This window comes from Coturnix japonica, chromosome 1 (genome assembly GCF_001577835.2).
Source record: "Coturnix japonica isolate 7356 chromosome 1, Coturnix japonica 2.1, whole genome shotgun sequence".
Classification (NCBI taxonomy): Eukaryota; Metazoa; Chordata; class Aves; order Galliformes; family Phasianidae; genus Coturnix; species Coturnix japonica.
Window position 1 is genome coordinate 117,494,862 of NC_029516.1, and position 26,631 is coordinate 117,521,492.

Genomic DNA, 26,631 nt, shown 5'->3' on the forward strand with positions numbered 1-26,631 from the left:
CTTTCTGTGCTGCTGAGCTATTCTTGCATCGGTGGCATTGCTTTTCACCTGGGTTGGAGGATGTAAAATTTACCTTACACTAATGTAATTTTTATCTTTTCCTTTAAATATGAAACTTTCTGTAAAAGAAATGAAGGATTATACTAAGCAAGGTGAGCAGTAGTGCATGTGTATATTGTACATGGAGCAGAAACTTAGCTTGTGTCCCTCTTCTTTTTGTTTTGGTAGGGGTACAATGCAGCAAAATGGCTAGAAAATGCAGCTGTTTTATATAAATTGTTCCACGGTTTATGGTTATTGCTTCATTTTAGTAAATGTTCCTGTGCACCTCTGAGACCTTCCCTCCATGCAGTTATGTGAATTTAGAATGTAGTGCTTCGCATTTTAATTCCTGCAGAAAAAAATATGTAACTTGCATGTAATTGCTAAGAGAAAATCAACAGTAGCGAGCCTACTGAGCTACTAAAAGTATGAGGCTGTTTAACACAACATTTGGTAGCATGTATTTTGTGTCTCTCTTGATAACATGTTAATAGTATTTAATAATATTTTTATATTTGGAGCATACTGTAAGCTCTCCTTAGTTAAACATGAATGAAGAAGAACAAGCTGAAAGTGGCTAAACATCTTATGGCCTATACTTGTCCCTCTGCCCTGGCTTTCAGTCCTTTTTGGTCCTGTCCCTAAGTGTGTGCTTTTGAAGAGAGATGGCAGTTTGTATTTCACAGCAGCAGCAAAGTGAAAGAGGAGATGAAAGGTCTCGCATGGATGAGAAGGAAGATTTAAGGAAAAAAAAGAAGTCACACATTTTTGTTCTTTCTTTTTTAGTATCAGCTGCAGTCTTTATTGCATCAACTGATTAAAGATTTTTTTTGTCTTCTGCAACAGATGGACGTGCACGTCTTCCAGCAGCAGTCCCCAGTACAATATATGTGAGCAGATGATCCAAATCAGAGAAGACCATATGCGTTTCATATCAGAACTGGCTCGCTACAGCAACAGTGAGGTGTGGGGGATTAGAGCTATTTGCGCAGATTTTACATCACTGGCTGGCAGTTGTTGTAGAACAGCTAAAAAGTAGGCAAATCTCAGGCTGGGTAAAGGATAAAGCTCCAAGACCTCACTCAAGAAAAGCTGGGTGCTAGGCTAGTACCCATCCTGTGCATGATATTAATGCTATTTAAATTTTGAATCTTAAACTCTGATATATCATATAAACTGTAGATGTCTTCTGTTTATTGACATATCCCAGACCTTTTCAGCGTGTCTCTTTGGGAATAGGCTGTCTAACCTTTACTCCAAATGTGTGCTCATAATGCTTTAAGTGAAGCTGTAATTGAAGAGATGAGATGAAAACTAAAATCAATTGCGCGTACATATATGATACATAATCAGTGTCTTGAGCTTGTCTGCAATGATATTTTGATGATAGAGTCCTGGTGGTTTCTATCTCTTGACCAAAGTCTGTGAAATATAATAATTCTTTAGAAGAAAGAACTGATATTGATCTATTCTACCCAAGTCTTGATAAGCGATGCTGTTTAATGCTTAAGAAAACATTGAGATATGTGACTGTAAATGCTGTACACAAGGTGTACAATTTTCTTTGTTGTTTCTTTGTTTAAAAACATTGTAGGTGGTGACTGGTTCTGGCCGACAGGAAGCTCAAAAAACAGATGCAGAGTATCGGAAGCTCTTTGATCTTTCTCTCCAAGGCTTGCAGCTTCTGTCCCAGTGGAGTGCACATGTCATGGAAGTGGTATGTTTTCTGAGGAAGGAAAATGAAGTTGGGCAGGCTTTGCTTTAACAGAACAAAAAAGAGCATGTTATGTACTGTTCCCTTAATTCTCATCTCTTTTTACTGCACTCTTTTTCTCCTTTTGCTTCAGAGTGTTCCCAGAGGAAAGTGGCACCTCAGCTCTCAAAGTCTATGAGTAATGTTACTGCTTTGAATATCCAGTAGCATGTGCCTTCTCATACACTGCGTTTAACTTCTTAAATTATGTGGATAGGTGTTCACCTGTGAGCCTTGACCAGGTGCTTTCCTGTGGCTCTTGGCACATGTTTTGTAGACTAAGACTTCATTTATTTTTCCATATCATTTAGAATAATTCTGTTAAAAATATGCTTACCAACATGCAGTCACACAGGAAGCCAGCGTGTTCAGTTGACTATGATTAGATGTTGTGACGTAGTAAACTGAAATGTGGGAGGTCTTAACTGTATACACAGAAAAGATGGAAGGGCTTCCATTAGCCAATGGGAGAAGACATAAGGAAGACTTTTACTTGGTAAATGTAGGTAATATAAAATTTGAAAAGAGATGAAGGAGAGGAAATAACCTGCAAAGTGGTTTGTATCTTAATAACTTACTTTAAAAACAGATGCTAGTTAGAAAAGTAGCCATTTATATATGTTTTTTCAATCAGAAACTGCTTAATGCAGAAACTGAAGTCTGTGGGAATGCATCATATATTCCAGGCTCTTGAATCTTACTTAAATAAAAGCTGTGTGCTTTACCTACAGCAGAGCACAACCTAGACGGGGTTGAAGCAGGTGATATATTGTATGAGAGAAGACAGATTTGATCCTGCTTTGTTATACCTCTGTAGAAATCTCTTATTTTTACCTCTGTTTTTATACTGCCAGTTCCAGAACAAACCACAGCAGTTGTTTTGTTGGGTTTTTGTTTGCTTGTTTTACCTCTTACTACTGCCAATTTTAGGTCATGCTTTTCTTTGTCTTTCTGATTTGTATCGATTCCCTTAAGTGCTTGTCACGCAACTTCTTCTGCCCTCCCACTGAGATTTTCTTCTGGCATGGAGTAATTCACTTATTGATCTGTTTTCTGAATTCACTCAGTATCCACTAACCTTCTTACATACATCATGTTCTGTTTCAGAATTTATGCAGGTTTTGAGAATAGAATATTAACAAATATTTTTCAGATGTTCTCGAAAATGTCTGAGTATTTTATAAGCATGTTATTTGTGTTCAGATATGTTTTGTTTATCAGGCCTTTTTTATTTCTATCTTCTCTCTATACCACTTTGTGAACTTCAGTATTCATGGAAGCTGGTACACCCAACTGACAAATACTCTAATAAAGATTGTCCTGACAATGCAGAAGAGTATGAAAGAGCAACAAGATACAATTATACCAGTGAGGAGAAGTTTGCTTTGGTTGAGGTAAGAAATTTTCCTTTTTCTTTTTAGATGGGGATTCTCCAAAGATTAATTCCATACAAAAGAGAGAACATTCTCTGTAAGCATTTTCTATGTCTGTGTTGACTCTGAAAGTACATGTTTTCCTTCATTCAAAATTCAGAAAAGGTACAGGAAAACTAACCTCTTCAGAGTGACTTTCTCCTTTACCTTTCTGAACTTAATTCCTCTTCTTTCCTTTTCTATGTTGAAAAAAAAAATGACTTTTTGAATAAATATGCAAACAAAAATTTAAGAACCTATTTTTTATTTTTTTGTTTTTCCAGGTAATTGCCATGATCAAAGGTCTACAGGTGCTGATGGGCCGGATGGAGAGTGTCTTCAATCATGCCATTCGCCATACCATTTATGCAGCTCTTCAGGACTTTGCCCAGGTCACGCTTAGAGAGCCATTAAGGCAGGCAATTAAAAAGAAGAAAAATGTCATTCAGAGGTAACGTTCTTCTTTTCATCTCTCCCTGTATTCTTTTCTCCAGCTCTTATTAAATTTTGCCTCTTGAATCCACGCTCCCTTTGTAGGCTGTATGGTATTCAGAGTTAGCTTGTCTGATTGTATGCTGGAAGTCAGGGTAGATGACTGCCAGTATGGCTAAGGTAGGAGTCCAAGTTGTCTTGAGCACCTTAGCAGTACCTCAGGATTTCTTCGTACAGCATTGCCTGTAAGGAAGTTAAATGCTACAACATTTAAAGAAAGACTGGTATTTTTATTTTGAAGATAATTGTTGCTGTCCGCCTTTCTTATGATTCACGTGTTTCCTTGTGTCTGATATTTACATCCCATAGTATTTTCTCTGCCCTCTCAGCATCTTGCCTTGTTTCTTCATTTCTGCTGCTTGTACCTTATTAGCCTTCCACTTCTCTTCCAAATACTCTGTTTCACGCTGATTACTATGACTTTTTACTTCATTTTCATGTCCCTAGTTGTTTGATTTTATCAAACTTAACTTCTACATCAGCTGTTTACTTCCAGTTTAGTTGAAGTATAAAATTTTATAAAATCCAACTGAATTCAGGAGTTCTGTAGGAAACAGGAATTTTCTTCCTTTTCAATTCAAGCTCAAATTGTCTTGTTTTAGTGCGGTTTTATTCAATTAACATGCCTGCATTTTATGGTGCATGAGTATAAAATGGCTTGATGCACTCACTGAGCATCACAAAGGCAAATTCTTGACAGTTGGGTTTTGAACCAGTTTCAGAGGTCAGCTTCATTCTGACAAAGGAGGAGAGCTCTGGACTGTACTTTCTGAGGGAACAGTGTAGAACTATCATGTGGATCTGGCCTTGGAGATGTGGGCAAAGTTGCGGTTCCTCTGAGTTACCCTGAGCTCCAGGGCACTGTTTGTTGCAGGATTTCTGTGCGCTTGGAAGCCTACAAGTCTGAAGCAGTGTGAATTGTGTTCAGTGTTTTGCAGGCCATCAGAAAGACGGTCTGTGACTGGGAAGCAGGTCATGAACCATTCAATGACCCAGCTTTAAGGGGAGAAAAAGACCCCAAAAGTGGCTTTGATATCAAAGTCCCAAGGCGTGCGGTGGGACCCTCCAGTACTCAGGTATTTTCCCATCTAATGCTTATGATACTTGTCAGTGATTATTGCACATCATATTTTCACTCTGGCTAAACTACTTTAAAGTGCAGTTTCCTTTTGGAATGTTCAAAATCTACTCTGATTAGATTTATATTTACCATATGCTTAACCAAATCATTTCTCTGGGTTGCTGTCACTTTGATTTGTGATTTTCCAAGTGTTCCATCTCCATAATTTGAGTCAAAGAAGTGTTTTCTCCTTGAGCTCCTAATATTTTAATATAATATTTTGGAATGATTTGATTGTTTCTCAACTGTTTCCATTTTAGATTCTCTCTGATGTGGCTAGTAGATTTTTTTCTTTTGGTTAAGTCTCATAAATTACATTGTTTTAAATTATATTTAGAATATAAAGTATGGGAGGGTATTTGAATCTTGACAAGATCCATCATCTTGTTCAATAATGAAAAAAGAAACTGCTCCCTAAAATCTGTATAATACTGTGCTGCTATTATTGGTATTTCAAGTGCATTTTCTGTGGCAGCCATCAAAATCCCATACCTAGACACTGTCTTTATTTTCTCTGTCTCATTTCCCATTTTATTTTATTTGTAAATTTGTTTGGAGAGTTTATGGCCTGGGTTTCATAGCCCAGCTGAGAAAATGAGGTGCTGAGCACTTTGGGTGAAAAATTGAAGGCCACTGTGGTTTGTAAATCAAATATTTTTATATACATCAGTGGGGAAGAGAACCCATGTGGATAACAGTCTTGGGTAATAAAAGATTGTGTACGTTTTTACTGAGATGATTCTAATGAAGATTTCATTTTGATTTTTAAATTTCTGAGGGAAATATAATCAACTTATATGTATATATGTATATATATCCATCTGTGTGTTTTTCTATGCTTGGTGTGTCTGAGAACATTGTTTCAGTGGCTCGTTAGAGCACATGATTCTGTTGTCATTTCTTCTTTGGGGTGGCACACTTGTTTGTCTCTGCTGAAGGGAGGAGGTCAAACCTATCCGCTCTAGGTACTTCTCTCTTAATCTCCTGCAGTTCTAAAAAGGCTATTTGCAAATTGGACATACTTGGCAATCTTTGTCAAATACTCTTGAGAAGCCAGTTGCTGTGGGCCTGACTCCATGTACGCTGAGGTGAATGGTGATTTTTCCATTCGCCTCAGGGAGCACCGGGTGGCAACAATTATTCTGAAGGAAGAAACCTTTCTGTTTTAGAAGTGTATTACTTTCCTTTGCATGCTTACTATGCTGCTGTTCATTTTTAACAAACTAACGCAATTTCTTTGCTTCTGTTTCCCCTTCCTTATTTACCTGTGTGTTTTTATTAACGGATTCTCTCTCCCTTGCCTGCCCCTGTCTGTTGGTTTTTAGCTCTACATGATTCGCACTATGACAGAGTCCTTAAACTCTGCTGAGCTGTTGAAGCAGCTCAAGGCTCTGGGACTGGAAAAGCTATTGCAAATGACACACAAGTTTCTGAGGCAGTCCTACATCTATCCGCCTTTGTTAAACTTTGGTGGTAAGACGTTACTTATTACTTCTACTCTTGTGGTGATGTGAACTGTTCCACTGCAAATGGTCTGCTGCTCAGAGTCGGTGGAGGCCCCTTGGCGTGGGTAGGCATTGTGCTTCTGGGTAGGCTAGCGCTGCATCCGTTCCTTTTGCCTGAAGGCTTTTGCCCACAGAGTGCCAATTTTCAGTTTGAAGTGGAGCAGTCGCTTACTGATAGTAATTCTCAGTGTTGCTCAACTAATGTGCCATGTGTATTTTCCTTTTTTCCCCCCCTTCCACCACAATTGTTTCCTTTAATGATACAGCTTTACATGGTGAGAACTATGTTAGAGTCCCTCATTGCTGACAAAAGTGGTTCCAAGAAAACCTTGAGAAGTAGCCTTGAGGGACCCACCATATTGGACATAGAAAAATTCCATCGCGAGTCTTTCTTCTACACTCATTTGATAAATTTCAGTGGTAAGATATGGAGATGATCAGTGTCCAGCTTAGCATGTCCTAACACCTCTAACACAACCTGGGAAATGTTTCCGATTGCCTAAGCCAACTTACTGTTGTTTTGTTCATCAAAAACCTTGGTCTGTCCAAACGAGATGTGATATTCGCTATTGTGGTACGTTTATTTTGACTTGTTACACATTCATTTATAATGAGTCAAATTTCATATTGTTACCTCATTTTTTAATTTATTTTTTAATGTATTCATGCAAACAAGGGACAGATAATTTTTTGTGCATTGAAATTATAAAAAGGAGGTTGTTTTTGTGTTTTGGGGTGTTTTTTTATTTTTTATTTTATTTTTTTTTCAATCGCAGAGGAAACGGATTCTCTGTTGTGGTAAATTTGATGTCATTTCACCACTTTTACTATTCAGTTAATTGTAATCGGAAACATACTGTCCTAAAGAATTCACCTACTGACATTGAATGTGTTTAGTCTTTGTCATCGCCATGCCGTGTTGTCTTTCATTTTTGTTTTATTACTGGACTCCTTTACCCTCAAAGAAGGGGGAGCCTGTTAATTTGTGTTATAACGCTGCTGGTGAGCAGCACATCCTATTTTGGAAGGTTTTAATGTTAAAAAAAAAAAAAGAAGTATTTTTTGTTTTAGCTGTTAAGCCTTATACAAATGAAGGCTTGTGCTGAGTGTTTACTGGAAAGGTGGGAAAATGTATGTCTGTGTCCCCGACAGTGGCCTTAGAAACTTTTTGTTTTAATCCCTTCTTCACGTGTCTGTATGTCACTCCCTGCCCGTCTGCTGAACAGAGATGTGTGGAGTGATTGATTCCTCCAGAGGATGGATAGTACTAATGGTCCCAGTACTGTGTTGTCTCCTTCACCAGCTACTTCCCAAGTTCAGTGCACAGCTGAGGAGCAGACCCTTAATGATAATTTAACTTAGAAGCCCCCCATAATGGTGTGCAGAATTTTTTCTATTTAACTGGTAGTCTGGTCCACTCCCACAGTATTTTCTGTAAGAAGGCACCTCTTTGGGGGCCAACATGGAGTTCAGAACTATTTCAAAAAGTCATGGGCTCTGCATTTTGAATTGAGTTTACACATCTGGCTTGTGTATGACTCAATTCCTGCTTTTATTTGTTTCACCTTGCATCATCAGAATCACAGTTATATTGTTCTTGATGTACTTCTGTAAGAAGTGTAATTCTGCCTTATTTATCCCCAAAGAAACACTGCAGCAATGCTGTGATCTGTCCCAGCTGTGGTTCAGGGAATTCTTCTTAGAGCTGACCATGGGAAGAAGAATCCAGTTTCCAATTGAGATGTCAATGCCTTGGATTCTGACAGACCATATTTTGGAGACCAAAGAGGCATCAATGATGGAGTAAGACCTACTTGTGCTCTTCCGCTGAATGACTATTCTTAACGATTGCCACTCTTTATAATAATGTTACTGCTTTAATTGATTTTAACAAGCAGTTACTGAGAAGGTATTCTAAACCGTCATACAGTTCTCCTCTTCTCTTTGCTTATGTCCACCACTCACAGGTTTTTATTCAGTAATTAAAATATTAATGTAAATGTAATTGCAGCAGCTAAATATGTTGTTCCCTGTATACGTTCTTCTTCTAGGCTTATTTTGCAGTAAGCCTTCTTAATAACATGATATAATCAACATAATTGATTGCCTACTCAATATAATCCAGGGTGCTAAGAGCAAACATTGTTTCACCTGATGAAAAACTATCTCGAAAGCAAGTTTCAGTCTGCAAACTTATCTGTAAAAATGATTAAACTAACAAAAGACTTTCTTAAATGAGCAAGTATGAATATTTATACAAACTCCAAGAGCAAAAAATCTTGTTTATGTGATACACATGTAGATCACAATATTCAGTCTTCAAGTGTGTTGACTTAACTATTTTGAAGAGCTATATCTCTATAGATATGTAACATTTCTGTTTGTTTGTTTCATTCAGGTATGTTCTGTATTCTTTGGACCTTTATAATGACAGTGCTCATTATGCGCTTACTAAATTTAAGAAGCAGTTCCTCTATGATGAGATCGAGGCAGAGGTAAAGCAACCTTACTTACAGGAGAAAAGTAATCTGTACATTAATGTGTAAACTATGTTAAATGATGAGACCTATTGCAAGAGATTCACAACAGATGGAGATGAGGAACAAGTTGAGAAGATAGAAGATGGATGACTGATTTGCTGTTGCATCACAAGGAAACGTGTAGATCTTTACAAAACCCTTTGCATTAATGCTGAAGGCTGAATGTCATCTTGTGGAAGGAACCTTAGGAACGTTAACTCTTCTAGTTTTACCTGCTAAGTGGTGGAAAGTTTTGGATAAGTTCCTCTTTGTTAATGCTGTGTAGCCATAAATGCACTTTTTTTTCTTTCTCTTAAGGTAAACCTGTGTTTTGATCAGTTTGTGTACAAGCTGGCAGATCAGATATTTGCCTACTACAAGGCAATGGCTGGCAGGTAGATATTTCAGTAGCATGAACTTTTATTCATACTTGGGTTTGCTGTTTGCTATACTTCATCCGCTTTCTTCTTTTCCTGATAGCCTGCTTTTGGATAAACGATTGCGTTCAGAATGTAAGAATCAGGGAGCAACCATTCAGTTGCTGCAGTCCAACCGCTATGAGACGCTGCTGAAACAAAGACATGTCCAAGTGAGTTAACTTATACTCTTGTATTTGCATTGCTGGGCAATTTTTTCCAGAGGTGTTTATTTTTGTAGATACACAAAACTATTTCTGTGCTTTCTGTTCTGCTTTGTAAGTGGCAGAAGTGACATTTGAGATAAGCTTTTTTTTGTCTGCAGAAGGAATAAACTAACTAAAACCTTAAAAGATCTTGTTTTAGTTGCAAGTATGTCTTGCAGTTTAGCAAATGCAAGCCAAATAGGAGAAATGTCGTGTGTATTAGTTGTTTTCCTAGTAACATCTTTTACCATTTTTTTTCTAACCTGTTGTTGGCACAGGGTAATGGAGGCATTAAATGGTGATAAATATATCCAGATATAAATACTGCGTGTGATATTACTTCTTTTTATGAGAATTTAGATGTAAAATGTAGCGTCTCATATAATCGTGGATTTATAGATGTTACCCATATACTTTATTTCTATGTGTTTGGAATGCAAAGTCACTGTTTAAATGTCTGTTAATATGTGGAACCTCGTAGTTCTTGTAGTCCTTGTATGGCTTGTCTTTTGATTTGACGTTCAGTTCAAAGCTTAATTGCATTTTTTCCTCAGCTGCTTGGTAGGTCAATAGACCTGAACCGATTGATCACTCAGCGAATTTCAGCAGCTATGTACAGATCAATGGAGCTGGCAATCGGTCGATTTGAAAGTGAGGATTTGACTTCCATTGTGGTGAGTGTTACACCTTTTTTTCTTTTTCTTTATTTTGTTTTATTATTATTATTTTTTACTTTTCCCATTAAAAGCACGTGTTCTTTTTTAATGGTAGAAGGAAAAAATAAGAACAAAAAATCTCAAGTTTGGCTGGGAGTCCTCTAGGTGTTCTCTCAGTGATTGACTGCACAGTCACTTCTGGAGAGAGGGGAAGAGGCTGACTTAATTAACTTGTAAATAACTTTTGCTGTTTTTGAAGCTAAATAAGTTAAATGAAATAGCGCTGTATGGGAACATGACTGCACAGCGCGATGAAGCCCAGTCTCCACTGGATATTCCTTCTTATGTCATTGGACAACTATAAGCAATGCTCAGTGGTGGTTTTTGAATGAGAGATTGTGTTCTCTTTTTTTTTCCTTGGTACTTGCTGGTTAGAGGCTGTGCCATAACTTGCCTTGCAATTGCTAGACCAAGTCTGGTCATTAACATGTTCAGTGCTCTGTTCCATAAATACTGTGTTTCAGTGTCTGGTGTCAAAGATGGATCATTTCTATTGTAATTTATTGAAAAGAAAGTGTCAGAAACCATACTTGGAAATGTCTTGTCAAGAGAAGAAACATTTTGAAAGGCAGTGCCCACATGTATAATCCACAGCTAGTGATTTTGTAGGTGCTTTCACTCTGTTTGGAAATGTCTCATCCTTTGTTGCCTCTTAGTAAGCATCTAGCATTATCCCTAGCAGTCCTACTACAAAAATTCAGTCACCAGATGTGCTGCCCAGCAGAAATAACTTCATGGTTGCTTATAATACAGGAAATGCAGAAGCTGTTTCTTGAACCTCTTTCTGACTCCATTTAAGTGTTAGAATTCTAACTTTAGCTTAGTTGGCTCATATCTGTGTTTGAGACCCCTGCCAGCAGTGCAGACAGGTCATACCCTCAGTGTATTGACATAGAGCAGTCTTGGGGACACAGATTCCTTCCAACTTTGTAATTAAAGTAAGAGACTGGAGAGGAATCAACTGTCCTTTTTCCACTGACAGTCTCCCATTCAATTAAGGTTATTTATGTACATTGTTGAGGTTCTCTACTTTGTTAAATTTACTGCTTGTTTTTCTTTCCTCTTGATTTATTTTTTTGTAGGAGCTGGATGGCTTGATAGAAATAAACAAAATGACTCACAAACTACTGAGCAGATACATGACCTTGGACAGCTTTGATGCCATGTTCAGGGAAGCCAATCACAATGTGTCAGCCCCTTACGGACGAATCACTCTTCATGTATTTTGGGAACTCAACTTTGACTTTCTACCCAACTACTGCTACAATGGATCCACTAACAGGTTGGCATGGTAGCCTTTTGTTGGCAGCAGTTCTCTTGCTCTCCTGCAACTTAATCTCACAGTAATTGGTAACAAATTCCATCACCATTCATTTAGTGTATTTTTCGCTGCTAGCGCTTTTCTTGCAACGAGGTAAAATGAGTCATTTTGCTAAGTACTGTCAAATGTATGAAAGACTGTTATTAGTCCACAGTAGAAATAGAATTTGGTTGCTGAGGTTACAGTTTATGACATTTTATGACTTAGTTATGATATGCTGAAAATAAAGTGTGTCCAAAAATACTGCTATGTGCATGTCAGAAAGACATTTGGTAAACAGGATCTTCAACTGTGTGATGACGGAAGTAAAATTATGTTCCTTCTTTCCGCGTCGATAAGAAGAAAAAGGGAAGAGTTCAGTGCTCGCTGAATATGGTTTCATCTGCCTTGCTGCTGTCTTCCACGTTCCTGGGACTTGTGGCTATTTCATGTCCAATGGTTGTGTCTTACTGAGCCTTTGTTAGCCATGGAAGTCTTACCTTTTAGTATGTATTTTGAGCAGAGGAAAAATCCTAGGTCATTCAGAGAAGCTGTAAATTGCATTTCTTGTTATCTCTTTTTTTTCTCAGGTGATTAGTGCTACTTTTAAAAGTTTATCTTCTCTGATGGTGAGCTTTTCTTGTTTCACTCAGCTTACGGTAGCAGAACAGTGTGCATCTGTAGTGTTAGAGCTTTGTTCCAGATGTCCTTCCTTCGTGCTGTTGCAGCCTTGAGGGAGATTATGTAATGGAAATAAGTAATGGAAATAGGAAGCAAATGATAGGATTCAGAGTTTGAATGAGTGGAAGGCGCAGCACTTGGGCTTCCCGATTTTGTGCTGTTCTTAAGGATTTGTGTTGCTTTTGGCTTTCAAGCAAATCTGATTAAAGCATTGTGAAGAGTCAGTAAAACAATACTGAATATTGAGCTACGGCAGGAGAAGCCTGTGCTCATCTTTCACTCTCCTTGGAGTGCTTTCTCTGTCTGACGTGTTCTTGATGGTTTTGTTGTGGTTTAGAGCCAAGATTCTGTCTGGAAAAAGAGAAAAAGTGAATGTTGTGCTTAAGTTTTAGCCAAGAAGCTTTTGTTACGCGAATCTGTTTGCACAGCAGAGTTGAACTGTTCACGTTGATGTGTCTGGAGATCAGTAGTGGAGTGTTTGGTGTGATGTGTTAAGAATCACATCAGCATAATATTAAAAGAAAATCTCGATGAAAGGGTGATACCTCATGTGGCAGCTTTAATAAAAGATGTTCAGTAGCTCCTAGCATTTGTTATTCTCTGTTCATTTTGCCTATGAGGACCATAGTACCAATAGGACAGCTGCTTCCCTATTTAAAAACTGCACACAAATTGAGTTAGGTTGTTCCTCAGGCTGGTTGGGTAGTTAATTCAGGATAATTAATTTAAGGGGTGCTTAAAGGAGACATATCTTGGGCAGATCTGTTTTCATCACAAAGTCTGGTTTCAGGAGAAAATGAGAGTGTGATGAGAGTTAATGGCAGACACAGAATATTGTGCCCTTTGGTATTTTTGCTGGTGGAGGAACAGGTAATTTCTAGCACTTCTGCAGTTCTCAATCATGGTCATTCTTTCCGTTACTGCCTTGAATGAGCTTTAGATTGATGAGTTATCTGTGTATTTAACTAAGCACAAATAATTGTGTGCTACAAGTACACGAGTGCCCAGTGACAAACTCTGCATGAACAGTCTGTTTAACTCTTGACAGGTAATGAAAGTATGTGTAAGCAAGGGGAGCAATGGAACAGTGAAAGGTTAAAGAGAAATGAGTATGGTGGATGAAGGTGGAGATGAAGGTATTGCTTGGGGTGGGGAGCTAGAGGCAGAGGTCCCAGACAATGTGGAGTACCTGTGCCTTGCCTTCTGTTAATTTGAGTGGAGCTGAGGCATGAGGGTTGTTCCTTTAGAGTTAGCGTGTTGACCAGATTGATTTGTGCCTAGCACACTATATTTGAAGCTTTTTTCCCAGCAGCGTTTGAACTTGGTGATTTCAAACGTTTGTAAGAACTGAAATGGTTACAAAGCCTGTGGGTTTTATTCAGAGACTGCCGTTATTCGTGTAGAAGTATTGAAACATGGCATCTTTAATTATTTGGGATTTAGGAATATCTTTATATGACATAATGTACTGAGATGAAACAATGAAGCTCCTATCAAAAGATCTAGAAATTTAATTATTGAGGTTGCTCTTTTTCTGATTGTTAGTGTGTTTCTGACCCTTTGCAGTCTATTTTTCTCCCATTGCTTTATCCAGTCCTTCTGTAAAGCTCTGTGAAGCTTTCACATTCATGAGATGCTGTAATGAGGGGTTCGCAGGGAAGCTGTATGCTGTAGGAAAAGCCATCTATCTCTCTTCGGTTTGTTCTGAAGCTGTTCTGGCCAGTTCTTATACTGAGAGCGATCCTGAGCTTCCATTTCTCACTTACCTTTTCTTTGTTGCTTGGGACTTCTTTTAAGAGCTCTCTTCATGTTTGCTGCTCCTGTAGCTTTTATCTTCCCAATTGGTCTGGTCTTGTTTTTGAATAGTTCTTGGCACTTCATGCAGCTGCACACTGCGGTGTGCTCGGATGCTGCAGTGATGGGCAAGCTGCAGAAAACTCAGATGAACTGGGTTGTGCAGTGTGCCCTTAAATCTACAGAGCCATGAAGAAACCATGGCCTAAATAGGAACTGAATTTTAGTAGCTGCAGTTTTGATCAAGTCAAAGCAATCACTTCATTCCTGTGCTGCTCCCGTAGCATGCTTTGCTTTTCTCAGCAGCTTGGAGAAGGGATCAAGATTCATTAGCAATGTCATGCAAATGCTTTTAAGATGCACTGTGCTGTATGATGTGAAAAGAGGTGTGCTTGATAGTCATGTTCAGGAAGGGTGCATTGTATCTAGAATTCCTAAAGAGATGTAGGAACTGTGCTTTGAGCTGGTAGGTTGAGCAGGCTGGAGGTTGAACAGATCCCTATCCATTAGACAGGGAAGTCCAGAAGGACACTTTATAAGGAGGGAGGGAGAGACTATGGTGAGGTGAAGCTCAGAAAGTTTATGAATGAAGTTGCGTGACCCGGTGCCTGTGGCAGCAAGGAAGTGGGATCATTAACCACAGTGGTCCTTTGCAGTTTTCTCTTTACAACCAACTGCCATCATCTATTTAAGTGCTCACCATGAACTCCTTCCTGGGAGGTATCACAGAAACACTGACATAACATGATTTGATCCTGAAAAAACTTTAGAGCTTGTGTCATCCTTCAGCAATCACTGCTGCAAAGCTCTGTTTAGCCAGCAGGCTTTTCATCCACTTAATCTACTTTGGCTGCCTACAACCTGTGTTGATTAAAATGGGTAAATTACTGAGATCATTCAGCGGTGATTAAAAATGAAAAGAACTGATTATCCTGTAATGTGCCAAAACCTGCAGCCAGCAGCACTGGAGGGAAAGTACAATCTGCCTTGCATTACTGTTGGTATTCAGAGAGTTGAATCCTCAGTCCTTGAAAGTGGTATGATGTCTATTTCTTGGAAGAGGAGCAGGAGGAAGGCAACCTGCAGGATGTCAGAAGGAGAACAGATCTACTCATTGAAAAAGGCTGAAGAGTGCAAGTGATGCTGAACTGTTATGGTTTCTAGGAAGAAATCACAGAATGCTTTGGGTTGGAAGGGACCTCAAAGCCCACCCAGCCCCAACCCCTGCCATGGGCAGGGCTGCCCCCCACCAGCTCAGGCTGCCCAGGGCCCCATCCAACCTGGCCTTGAGTGCCTTTGGGGATGGGGCACCACAGCTTCTCTGGGCAGCTGTGCCAGCACCTCACCTCTCTCTGATTACAGGATTTCCTCTTACCATCTAATTCCAGTTAGGTTTATTTGAAGTTATGTATTTTCAGAAGAATAATTCAGATTACTCAGAAATAAAATGTAGTAGAAATAATTTTAAACAGAATGATACAATTTGTACATGTTTGGCTGAAGCAGATTTTGTTTAGGTAGCTGTTCCTGTTTTCAGCTACAGAATTGCCATAAATAGAATACCTACATATTTACAAGGGGAAATGATTAATGAATCATTTATTTTGTGTGTTAATTCAATTAGGACATATTTAAAACAAAAACACATCTAGGTACAGTATTATTTTTCAGTGTTTTAACATGCTGCAAACTTCCCTTTCTGAAACCTTTTCCTAAATGCAGTTTGTTTTGGACACTGTCAGCTGGAACAGCTTGACTGGATGCAAACACTTGATGTGCAGTTCTTAAATGACTCATCTTCAGCTTCCCTTTGCCCGTGCAACTTTGTGCCTTTTAAATTTAAAGCAGTATTAGGGTTGTAGGAGATGTCGACTAACTTCTTTCTCCACTAAAACCATACTGCTTTAAAATGTGATTTACATGGTTACGTGGCACTATCAGAGGGCTGATGGCTTAGGAGAGGATTCAGACTTGCAGATTCTCAGGCTCTTGGAGCCCTCAGTTCAGAGTGGACTGTTTGTCCACATCTTTTGCAGCATTCCATATCCTTGTAGTTCTTTTCCCCTTCTGCAATGTACAGAGGTAACACTGTTTGTTAGGCATGGTTTGTATTGTTACACACATATTAGAACATCAGTCAAGCATGATGAAACATTCATACCACTAATTGGACCACAGTTTTGTATTGTGCTCAGGTGTTTGGGTGTTGCCGGTGCTGTGCTTCCCCCTCCTCAGGTCTGAAAGGCTACCAGTCTGGCTTTGTTATACATAGACAACAGTGGTGTACAGGATAAGGTGCATTAGATACACACCTAATAACTCACGTTTAATAATAATTACGTCTTTGTTTTATTATTGTAGATTTGTTCGGACTGTGCTGCCATTTTCTCAGGAGTTCCAGAGAGATAAGCAGCCCAATGCTCAGCCCCAGTATCTCTATGGATCAAAGGTGGGAGTTTATTCTCTTTACATTTTTGGTTTGCTAGTATTTAAGTGTATTGTTTCACATGAATGTTACAAAAAAATATTCATATATTTTATGAATATGAAAGCTACTAGAAATGGACTCAAATTCATTCTGTGGTTGTGTTAAATTCAGTATTTACTTCGTTTTTAGACTGTGCCTTGAAGTATATTTGAGTCAAAAAGCAAGTGATTATTCTGATGGTTAGTCTTGCCTGATGGCTAAAAACAACTGCTCCTCTCAACCACCTTGCACTGCAGTTGCTTGTAGTGGCAGAGCGGGCTCAAAGAGTAGTCAGCTGGGGAAGGGAGAATGAGAGCCCATCCTGAGTGCAACCACTTCCTTGCTATGCTGCTGAAGGTGTAGCAGGAGACATGGGTGCAGATGGGAAAAGCAGCTTGAGTTATTGTCTGACATAGCAGGAATGTAGACACTTCTACTGTCCTAAACTATCAGATTCTAAATGGCTTAAGATATTTCAGAGAAGATGTAGCATTTCTTTGGCAGCTTCAGCCCAAGGATGTCACAGTCTTTGTGATGAGCTTGGCGTTCTGATCAGCTCATCTCCTCATCTTGTATCGGCCTCATGGTGCTCTGCAGGTTCACATGGGATTTCTGCAGAAGCCTGTGGGATTTATACTTGTGTACTCTGCAATTACACACCTTAGTCATAAAGAATGTGCTGCTCCTGTAAAATTTTCATGCTTTAGCATGTAAAAGAGTTGGAAAGCTTCACCTTTATTTTTTTTTTTTTTTTTTTAATACGGAATGGTAACAAGTGATTATCTGGTCCTGCGAGAAGTGTTTTTATGTAATTGTTCTCCAACTGGCAATGGTAAATTATAGGAGTGCAGGATTCTCTTACATTAGAGTTATTGTGTTCTTTACTATTTTAGGAATTCACCAGATGCTGTGTAAAGAGCAGAAAGCTCCCTGAATTTAGTACAGATTGCTAACGTAATTTATCTAAAGGATGATACAGTGGGGTGACTGAGGAGGATTTACTGGGGAACATTTTATCAGTAAGGTTACATTATTAAAATGAGTTCAGTAATCTTTACTGTGAGAGCCGTATGTTTTTAGATAGCTGAGTATTTTTCCACATTGCTGTGAAGAGGAGCCATCAAAGGGGTTCTTATAAATTTCGTTTTTACCAAGTGAGTGGTGAGTTGCTGGCACAGGCTGCCCAAAGAGGCTGTGGATGCCCCATCCCTGGAGGTGTTCAAGGCCAGGTTGGATACCACAGCCCTGTGCATCCCGTTCCATGCCCACCGCCCTGTGGTGCAGCCCCTTTCCCTGACCCCCAGCTGCCCCTCCCCTGGCACAGCTCCATGCCGTTCCCTCGGGCCCTGTCGCTGTCACACAGAGCAGAGCTCAGCGCTGCCCCTCTGCTCCCTGTGAGGAGCTGCAGCCGCCATCAGGCCTCCATCAGCTCCTCTGCTCTGCGCTGAGCACACCAAGGGACCTCAGCTGCTCCTCACACACCTTGCCCTCAGACCCTTCACTATCTCTGTAGTCCTCCTTTGAACACTCTTTAACTGTTCTAAGTCCTTTCTGTATGACAGTGGCTTCCCTTGCCTGGCTGTCCGTGCTGTGCTTGCAGCACCCCCAGGGCGTAGTTGGCAAGAGTAACTGATTATAAAGGGCCTGGTTCTGTAGACCAGAATTTAATAGTCAGCTTTCTGCCTTAAACAGCACTTGATGAATTTTTCCATGCTTGTATGTCTTCTGCATTTTGTATGTGCTGACTTATTTAGTGAAAAATAACTCATCCCTTTGGAAAATACTTCTTAGTGTAAAGATAATGGTTTATATCTATACTGGTGTGCAAACTTTTGGAAGCAGACCTGTGGTGTTTCCCTTACGTTCTGAAGAGTTTGTCAGTGCATTTCATGATTCACCCTGACTCGAAACAACAGAGGAGTGCTGTCATCTTTGCAGTTTATTTAAGATTGGTGTCAGACAAACGCTTGTCAGCTGTAGGAAGTGCTGTGCAGGGATGAAGAACACGTTGCCAGCTTAATGTAACAAAGATGCCTTCTGAGGTGGGATTTTTTTTCTGAAAAGCAATTCTCTCCCTTTATTTGTCACACCTTTCTGCATATTTTACCTGTCCTGGGAGAAAAAGAAGTAAAGAAGCCTCACGCTTCGGTGTGCTCATCTATTTCCAGCAAGATGAGGGTTGAGGTCTTTCACAGGCTGTGGGAGGTGTGGCCAAAACAAGCAGCTGCTGAGCCCTGCTGCCTGCTAGGATGCTTGTTGGCCCATTGGCTGCCCACCCTGTACTTCTGCTGGCACCACCAAGCTGTGTCAGTGAGGCAGGCTCTACATGGATGTCTGTGCCAGAGGCAGCTTAAAATACCTGCAGGCACAGTGAGTGTGTCCTTATTCTAGAAATACCATTTTATACAGCAACGTAAAGGTTTACTACATTTTTAGGGGCTGTAAACAGACATTTAAAACAGGGTGACATACACATAAGCGAGACAAGATGCATCGTTTTGCAAACGTGAACAAGTTTCTGTCTGAGGATTTTGCTTGATACTTTGCCACGAAGTCCAAGGCAGAGTGAGATGAGGAGCAGATTTGGTTGTTACAAACAGGAAATGCATTTCAGTATGTTTTTACTTCCTTGCCCTTTGGCTGTACAAAACTTAGTATGGTTGGGTGGAAACTGGCAGCTGCTGGATGAGTTCTGTCATCAAAAAAGGAGGAAGGACCAGGAGTTGCTTCTCTGAACTCAGTTGTCTCTGTGGGAAGTCACTTGCCTGCAGTGCGGAAAGGAACCTATGGTGGAAGCTGGAGAGTGTCAATGAGGTTGGCCTGAAGCATCTCTTTAGCTACGTGGAATTGTCCTTGCACAGGTGCTGTATTGTGTGTGTTCAGCTGAGTGGAGGTTTCAGAGAGGTGAAAGGATACAATGAAAACCTGATGAGTGTAGCTGATGTGCTGTGACTGAGCCATTGCTGAGAGTGGGCACTATTGAGAGCAGGTGAGAAGTGGTCAGAATTGGGTGGTGACACATGTACCAGCAAGCTGTCCTGCTCAGGGCTTGTGCTTCAGTATAGCAAACTGAGCTCCCGTGTGGAAACTTCTATTCTTGTATTTGTTAGGAAAAAGAAAAAAAGGAACTAAAAATTAACTTGGTCACTGTTTATGCTTGTTTTTATGTCTCTTTGCTCAGTTAGATGAAAGGAAAACAACTAAACCCACCCCCAGAATTCAAGCCCATGGCTTGGTCCGTGCTTTGTTTTTTAACCAGCAAACTTCTGGGGAACTTCAGCCTTCGCCCAGGGCATCAATGACTGCATAAGGGCATTGGAAAGGGCCATGAAGGCAGCAGGCACAAGTGGGAGTATGGCTCTACTGTGGCCTAAGGTTCCCAACTGACAGCGGAGCACTGTTGTACTGCTGGAGCTCGTTCCCGGCTGCTGGAGACCATCTGGCCAGTCTCCCTGCAGACTGCAGAATTCTCAATGATGGTGGCCAGCTGGATGCCATCTGGCTGCCTCTCCTCGCTGTCCTGTAGCACTTGGCTCTGCCCGCTGGGCTCCTCCAAGTCATGTGCTTCCCTTGGGGAGGCCCCGGCTCGGCCCTGTGGCCGCTCACGCCTCGCACGGCACAGCAAGTGCAGGCAGCCATAGAGGAGGATTGCGGCAATGATGAGCAGCAGGAGGCTGCTGGCCAACCAGATGCCCAATGCCAGCTCCTTCTTAGTGGTGCTGGCGGATGCTGGGTCTTGTTCCAGCGTGTTGAACACCTGGCACTGGTCGCTGGAAGGGCTGGCGGACTGGCAGGTGACACACAGGAGGTACGTGGTCAGCGGGGTGAGGTTTTCCACCACAAATGAGGAGCGGCTGGCAGGCACCCTCTCCTCCTTCTGGAAGCTCTTCCTGGAGTAGCTGGACAGCACGCTGTTCCAGTTGGGGTGGTACATGACACTGTAGAAGCTGTCGGCACAGCTGGCCATTCTGGGCCAAATCACCATTGCTGTGCTTCCCGTGATGTTCTGGATGGTTATTCCCATTGTGGTGCTGCTGTGGTGTACTGGCGTTCCCAGCAGTGATTCCCCTTCCCAAAGAAATTATTGCTTCCCGGGGTGGAAGCTGAGATGCTGCAGCACAGGGGATGCTGTGTGAATCATAGCACTCTGTAATTCAAAGAAAGAATTTGTTAGGAAACAATGCTTTTAGCTTTAAACTGCATAGTTCTTTGCCAGATTAAATGTTAAATGTGTGCCTGTATTAGTTCAGCCATAGCTGCTGCCTGTCCAGGTGACCAGCTGTATCTTGTCTCTGAGAGATGGTGTGTTTTGCTGGGTTTGGCTTTGGGGAGCCACTTTCTTCCAAAGAAGAAAGCCACTTTCTATCTATCTAGCCTTTTATTTTATTTATATGGTGATTTCTGTAATCCAGTTCATGAGCAATTGATTTCCTTACTTGGCAAATGAGGGATGGCGAGAGTGGCAATTGAGTGATACATTCCTCTGGCCACCCACAAGTCTTTGATTTTTTCCAGTCATGGCTAATTGAAAACAGAACAGCATGTGGAGCCATCACCAGCCAATATTTTAGTCTCCCATCGTGTTTTACATTAACTGCACGTTCCCTGATGTTCTTCTTTCCTGCAGGTGAGTTAGCACCTCTCTACCCACAGCTAAGGCAGCTGTTGTAATGGCCGCACACTGTTGGCATCAGTCATGGTGCCCTGATGCCCTTTGGAAGAGCTTTCTCAAGCTGGGGTTAGTTGGTGAAATACACCTTTCATCATTGTAATGCTTTTTTTTCTTCTTTTTTTCTTTTTTTTTTTTTTAATTGCTAATATTCTTCCCTATGCAAAGTCTGGTCCATAAGGAGCAGCGCTGCAGCACAGGCTGCCCAGGGAGGTGGTGCAGTCACCGTCCCTGGAGGTGTTCAATAGCCGTGTGGATGTGGCACTGAGGGACGTGGTCAGTGGGCATGGTGGGGGTGGGCTGCTGGTTGGACTGGGTGATCTCAGAGGTCTTTTTTAGCCTTCTTATTTCTGTGATGATATGGTGCTGCCTTCCTGATCGAGTTAAGTGCACTCTTTGGTACAGCAACCAGATAAAGGAGCTGAGTTTGCTGTCAGATAAGCTTAACAGAGAGAGACATTTTGACAAATACCTGACTTCTGAACATCAGTAGGAGCAGAGCTGTTCCTTGCTCAGTTGTCTGCCTTCTAGCTGGTGATTCCCAATTATTTAAAAATACAATTATGTTTTAAAGAATGCTTCCCAATAGAAACATTTATTCATCACAGCATTTTCTACATAGAGTATTCGATGCTTAACTAAATAACAATAATACTGTTTTTTTGGGTTTTTTTTTGTCATTATAACAAGATGCGTAATTCAGAGCAGGTAAATGTTTGGAAAGCACCATGTGGTGTTATGTGAAGGCGGTACTTACCGTCACCTCCTGGCAGAGATGTCAGGACGGGACAGTCAGATGCTGATGCCGTGGAAATGAATGGACAGGCACCAACCGCTCTGCATCGCTTTCCTCAGGAGTTACTGCTTCATGCTCTCCGTTGCCAGTTTTCTTTCTCTTCCCTTCAGACTCCCAGGACTGAGTTCTCTCTGCTCACTCCTGTCTTTTTCCCCACGGCGTTGCAGTGCATGGTTTCTTTGTCTTTTCTACTTGCATTCAGGCAGGGCCACATCTTGTCTAAAGGTGCTGTTGCCTTGGTTTTCAAAGGAGAAAAATGATGTCCTTCCCCCCCTACCACCCTCCTTTGCTTGCTTCACATTGGGCAGCAGGCTGCCTGCACATCCCTGTTATACGCTCCTCTGCCTGTACCGGTGGTGCTGTGAGTGATTTATGTTAGCACTTGGATGACATCAGCAACCAGCAACTCTTCTTTTTTTTGTGTGTGTGTTGTTTTGTTCACTTTCAGGAGGGGAGGGAGCAAAGCGTAGCTGAACAAATGTGAGCTCCCTCTCTCTACCTTCCCCTCCCTCCGTGTTAATGGCATTTTCCCTCGGTGTTTGATGGTTTAGTGCACCATGGGGGGGAAGCAGCAGTGCTATGTAATGGGGTTTTCTAAATCTCTGGTCCTGCTTTGCTTTACTGCTGATCCAGTGCTTACAGGCAGACCGGGTCAGGTGCTTCTCTGCAATGGAAAAAGGTGTACTGTTAGATTGGCAGACTTACAGGTATGCATTGGTGAGTTGTTTATAATGAAACCATGCTTTTAGGGCTTGCTTTTCTATGCCAGATTTCTTCTGTGTGAAGGGGAGCCCCCTTTCTCCTAACCAGCAGCACAAATTGCTCCTGGCAGGGGGATGCTTTGAGCCAGTGAAGGAAAATTCTCTCTGTGCTGTGGCTGAAACACTTTGGACATGTTTAATGCATAGATCTACCTGACTGTCTTCATGTCCCCACATGAAGAGAAAGAGGAGTCTTTCCTTTTTGGGATAACTCTATAAAACGTTCCATATGTTGGGATGTTTGTCTGCACACGTAATGTTTTACCAGTTCTCATCCATTTCAGTGCCCCAGATCCTCTCAGTGTGAGCACAGATCTGCACCAATAGGTTTGTTGTACATGAGGGACTGCAGCTTCGTGCTGTCCAGTCAGTGGGAGTTAGGAATTAGTATTGCCTCCAGCCCTTAATGATCTGAGCTGGTGAGAGACCTGATGAAGCTGTAGGTGTCCCTGTTTGTTGTAGGGCAGTTGGACTAGGTGACCTTTAAGGGTCCCTTCTAACTTGATTCTGTGTTTCTTTATAAACTCCAAAAGAATTTCTGTGAGGTTGCATCTCAGACTTGGATTTGCTTTAATCTTGTGTACAGATGGGGGGGGGGGTGCAGAAAAGAGACCCTTATTAATTAGCTAGAGAGAGCAGGAACTGCAAAAGGCTGTTATCTGTAATGGGGTCCTCAGAGGTTTACAGCACCTATTATGAACTGAAAATTGAAGGCACTTCTTTCAAGATACGTTGTACATAAAATGGACTGCGTGGGAATAGAAGTTGTGCTTCAAATTCATCCTTTTCTACTTGTGTAAACAGAAAAATACACGAGGCAATGTTTGTGACTATAAATGTCAAGTGAAGGATGTCTGGTGAACAAATACTTCTTATGGGTTTTTCTTGCTTAGCAAAGGAGTTCCTGCCTTACAAAAAGGAAGCTTTATATTTTGACTTTCTGGATAGAGAGTGAGATACAAGGCTTATGTTGTAGAGTATTAAAGACAAGTTACTGTTTAAATGAGATTCTTCATAAGATGCAGTCAGCTGCTATTTTCATTAATCCAACCTGTTTTTCTTCATTTTAGGCACTGAATCTGGCATATTCCAGCATCTACAGCAACTACAGGAATTTTGTTGGCCCCCCTCACTTTAAAGTCATCTGTCGGCTTCTGGGCTATCAGGGGATTGCTGTGGTGATGGAGGAGCTGCTGAAGATCGTCAAGAGCCTGGTATGCCATTGTCTCTCAGTTCTGCTATCCCAAACAACTTCTGGTAGGAAATATCCTGAGCGGTGTTTTGAAAATCTTGAATTCTGCTTTGGGGATTCATGTAATTTGTGGAGATCTGTGCTGCTGGTCCTGGGTAAACTGGAAAAGTATAAATGTTTCAAATGAATTGGCTGCAACTAAGAAATGTAACATGAATTTACTCTCTCAGAATGCTTCAAAGCAGCTGGAGTGTGCTTTGTGCTTCCTGTGGCTTCAGGGCTTTGATTAATAATGTCACTGACAGATGACCCTTAATCACAAGGAAGGTTTAATCTCCGTGCTTGATCTGGCAGTGGGTAGCATCAGGCCTATTCAGAGGAGTGCTCAGACCATTGGATTTTGGAGAAGTTATCCATACAGCCTGTGTACCCTGTACTGGAAACGGCCTTTTTTTGTAACTAGGAGGTTGAGGGGCTGTTTGTTCACTATATTATAAATGTCTTTGCATACAGTCATAATGTGTTGCTGGTAAGTTTAAGCTACAGGAATGTTTTTTCCCTCCCCAGCTCCTGTTTCAGTAAGGAGCATGCTGCCTACTTGCTCCAACACTAACAGGTGCATAGTTGTACTATTCATAATCTCACTTCAGGCAGTTGACATATTGTTTGTTGTCATTCCAACATTGTTCTAAGTATGTTTTTTGAATGCCTGAAAGGATGGAGCCTGTTTGAAGGAGTGCTTGGGGGGAACGGCTGTTTACGAGGGTTGATAGTGATAGGGCAAGGGGAAATGGTTCTAAACTGAGACAGGGCAGGTTTAGGTTAGATATGAGGAGGAAAATTTTCACACAGAGGGTGGTGATGCACTGAAACAGGTTGCCCAAGGAGGCTGTGGATGCCCCATCCCTGGAGGCATTCAAGGCCACGCTGGATGTGGCTCTGGGCAGCCTGCTCTGGTGGTTGGTGACCCTGCACATAGTAGGGGGGTTGAGACTAGATGATCTTTGAAGTCCTTTTCAATCCAGGCCATCTATGATTCTATGTGATTCCATGGTATAATCTCAGGGAAAGATGGAAATGTAATTTTCTTGCTTTGGAGCTGAGTGTTGATTTGTTGTTTTGAGGGGGATTATTTTTACTTTTCTGCAGATCACCTCAATTCATTAAAGGCAGCATGGAACAATTGGCATTAATTAAGGAGGCTGAAAAGCCTCGAGGTGGGGGAGGGGTCCTTACACCTGATCTGATGTTGAGAGATAGGTGTCTAATGGCAGGAAGGTAAACTGACTGTGGACTGGAGCTGTGTCTTAACTAGTGTGCCTGGAATATCCAGTGTAAGCTGTTGCAGAGGTGCCTCATTCTAAGCATTGTTCTTCTGCTGCTTTTGAAAACATTCTGATGAACTTGTTTACCAAAATCAAAAAGTTGGTTGGCCAATAGAGGCTGGCTGCGAGAAAAGATGATGGTGTCCTGGACTTTCTTTTCCTTCCTGGCTTTAGCTGTTGAGCACTCTTAGTGTAGAATAAGCAGCTAACGCCACATGAAGGAAAGTGCTTGATGTGGCTTGAACACAACTGTTGTGTTTCTCCAGTAACACTGATATGTTAACAAGTGCCTCTTTTCTCTTAGTTACAAGGGACAATTCTTCAGTATGTCAAGACCCTGATGGAAGTGATGCCTAAGATCTGTAGGCTGCCAAGACATGAGTATGGTTCTCCAGGTTAGTTCATGTTTGGTGTTACTATGAACTTAGTAAAGTGACACTAATTACTGTCTTCTGGATTTTATGTACCTCTGTCTGTCTCTCCATCTCTTCTCTGTCCCATTAAACAGAACTCAGTCATTTTTTTCAGCTAAGGGCTGAGCTTTCAGAAACTACGGCATAAAGGATTAGATGGTGTTTTACAGCTTCAGTCCCTAGGGAAAATGAAAGGATGGAGGTCTGTCTATAGACAGCCTTATGACGTGATTACCTTGGGTTGGGATATCCACAATAATTTCTCATTCTGGTCTTTCTCACATGTATGTTGACCTTTCCTTCTGCAAGCTGGCCCTTTGCACCAGTGCTGTTTAAATGTCTCATTTAGATAATACAGACTATCCAGAAAAGCCTTTATTTCCTCTTGCTTTACTCTTCAGAAATGTAAAATAGAAGGAACCTTACTGCTGAGGGACAGACTGGGGCTGCCAGAGCAGTTGTGTCAGAAGGTTGTGCAGGGAGCCCTGGGGCTTTTTAACAGGAAGCACAACAGTTGCAGAAGAAGAAACGTCTTTGAAAGTTTTATGCCACTATGGGGAAATAATTGGCTGATTAGTATTTATCGCATTGTTCTCTGAAATTTTGAAGCTGCTTCCCCCCCTTCAAAATATTCCTCCTCCACAATATCTAATTAACACAAATTAATCTTTTAATCTTTCCATGTGCCACCCACCTCCTGAGCATATCTTTATTATTTCAGAGTTCTTTAGGTTTATTAAATGCCACTCCAAATGGAATAAGGTTGTTTTTTCTGCTTCCCACAGCTTGCTTGACGCTCATTACCAATGTTAAACGAAATCGAGGACTCACTAAGTGTTTCCTTCCTGTTTTTCTCCCTGGAGCATAGAAATGGATGACTCATAGTACTTAGCAGCTTAAAAATAATCTTTCTGGGGTTTTTAGCCACTCATTAAGTCCTGACCACAGTAGTATGTGTTCTCAAATATGGAGTCTGCATCACTGGGGGTTGAGGAGCTGCAGGTGAGGTTAGGAAGCCTGTGTTCTCTTGCCAGAAATCCTCAGCTTCAAGA

General features: G+C 41.2%; 2 protein-coding genes across 2 annotated transcripts in view; one reads left to right on the plus strand and one right to left on the minus strand.

Moving 5' to 3' along the window:
• The window catches only part of CYFIP1 (cytoplasmic FMR1 interacting protein 1), a 53,650-nt gene that overhangs the window by 14,420 nt on the left and 12,599 nt on the right, over window positions 1-26,631 (plus strand). The window contains exons 11-25 of the mRNA XM_015851161.2: window positions 889-1,006; window positions 1,637-1,759; window positions 3,064-3,189; window positions 3,492-3,658; window positions 4,628-4,775; window positions 6,591-6,744; window positions 7,971-8,127; window positions 8,723-8,819; window positions 9,162-9,238; window positions 9,324-9,432; window positions 10,020-10,139; window positions 11,264-11,463; window positions 16,318-16,405; window positions 23,720-23,863; window positions 25,471-25,561. Of these exons, the coding sequence (XP_015706647.1) occupies window positions 889-1,006; window positions 1,637-1,759; window positions 3,064-3,189; window positions 3,492-3,658; window positions 4,628-4,775; window positions 6,591-6,744; window positions 7,971-8,127; window positions 8,723-8,819; window positions 9,162-9,238; window positions 9,324-9,432; window positions 10,020-10,139; window positions 11,264-11,463; window positions 16,318-16,405; window positions 23,720-23,863; window positions 25,471-25,561 (1,919 nt within the window). The remainder of the gene's footprint in view (window positions 1-888; window positions 1,007-1,636; window positions 1,760-3,063; window positions 3,190-3,491; window positions 3,659-4,627; window positions 4,776-6,590; window positions 6,745-7,970; window positions 8,128-8,722; window positions 8,820-9,161; window positions 9,239-9,323; window positions 9,433-10,019; window positions 10,140-11,263; window positions 11,464-16,317; window positions 16,406-23,719; window positions 23,864-25,470; window positions 25,562-26,631) is intronic.
• On the minus strand, window positions 18,345-23,248 carry LOC107307622 (fibronectin type III domain-containing protein 9-like). The gene is made up of 2 exons (XM_015851153.2): window positions 21,850-23,248; window positions 18,345-20,570 (listed from the first exon to the last, which is right to left on the minus strand). Exon 2 carries the CDS (start codon window positions 20,445-20,447, stop codon window positions 19,794-19,796), a length of 654 nt encoding a protein of 217 aa, XP_015706639.1. The 5' UTR covers window positions 20,448-20,570; window positions 21,850-23,248; the 3' UTR covers window positions 18,345-19,793.

Excerpts from the sequence above, each read along its gene's own strand:
- LOC107307622 (XM_015851153.2), bottom strand. The coding sequence starts at position 20,447 with ATGGGAATAACCATCCAGAACATCACGGGAAGCACAGCAATGGTGATT.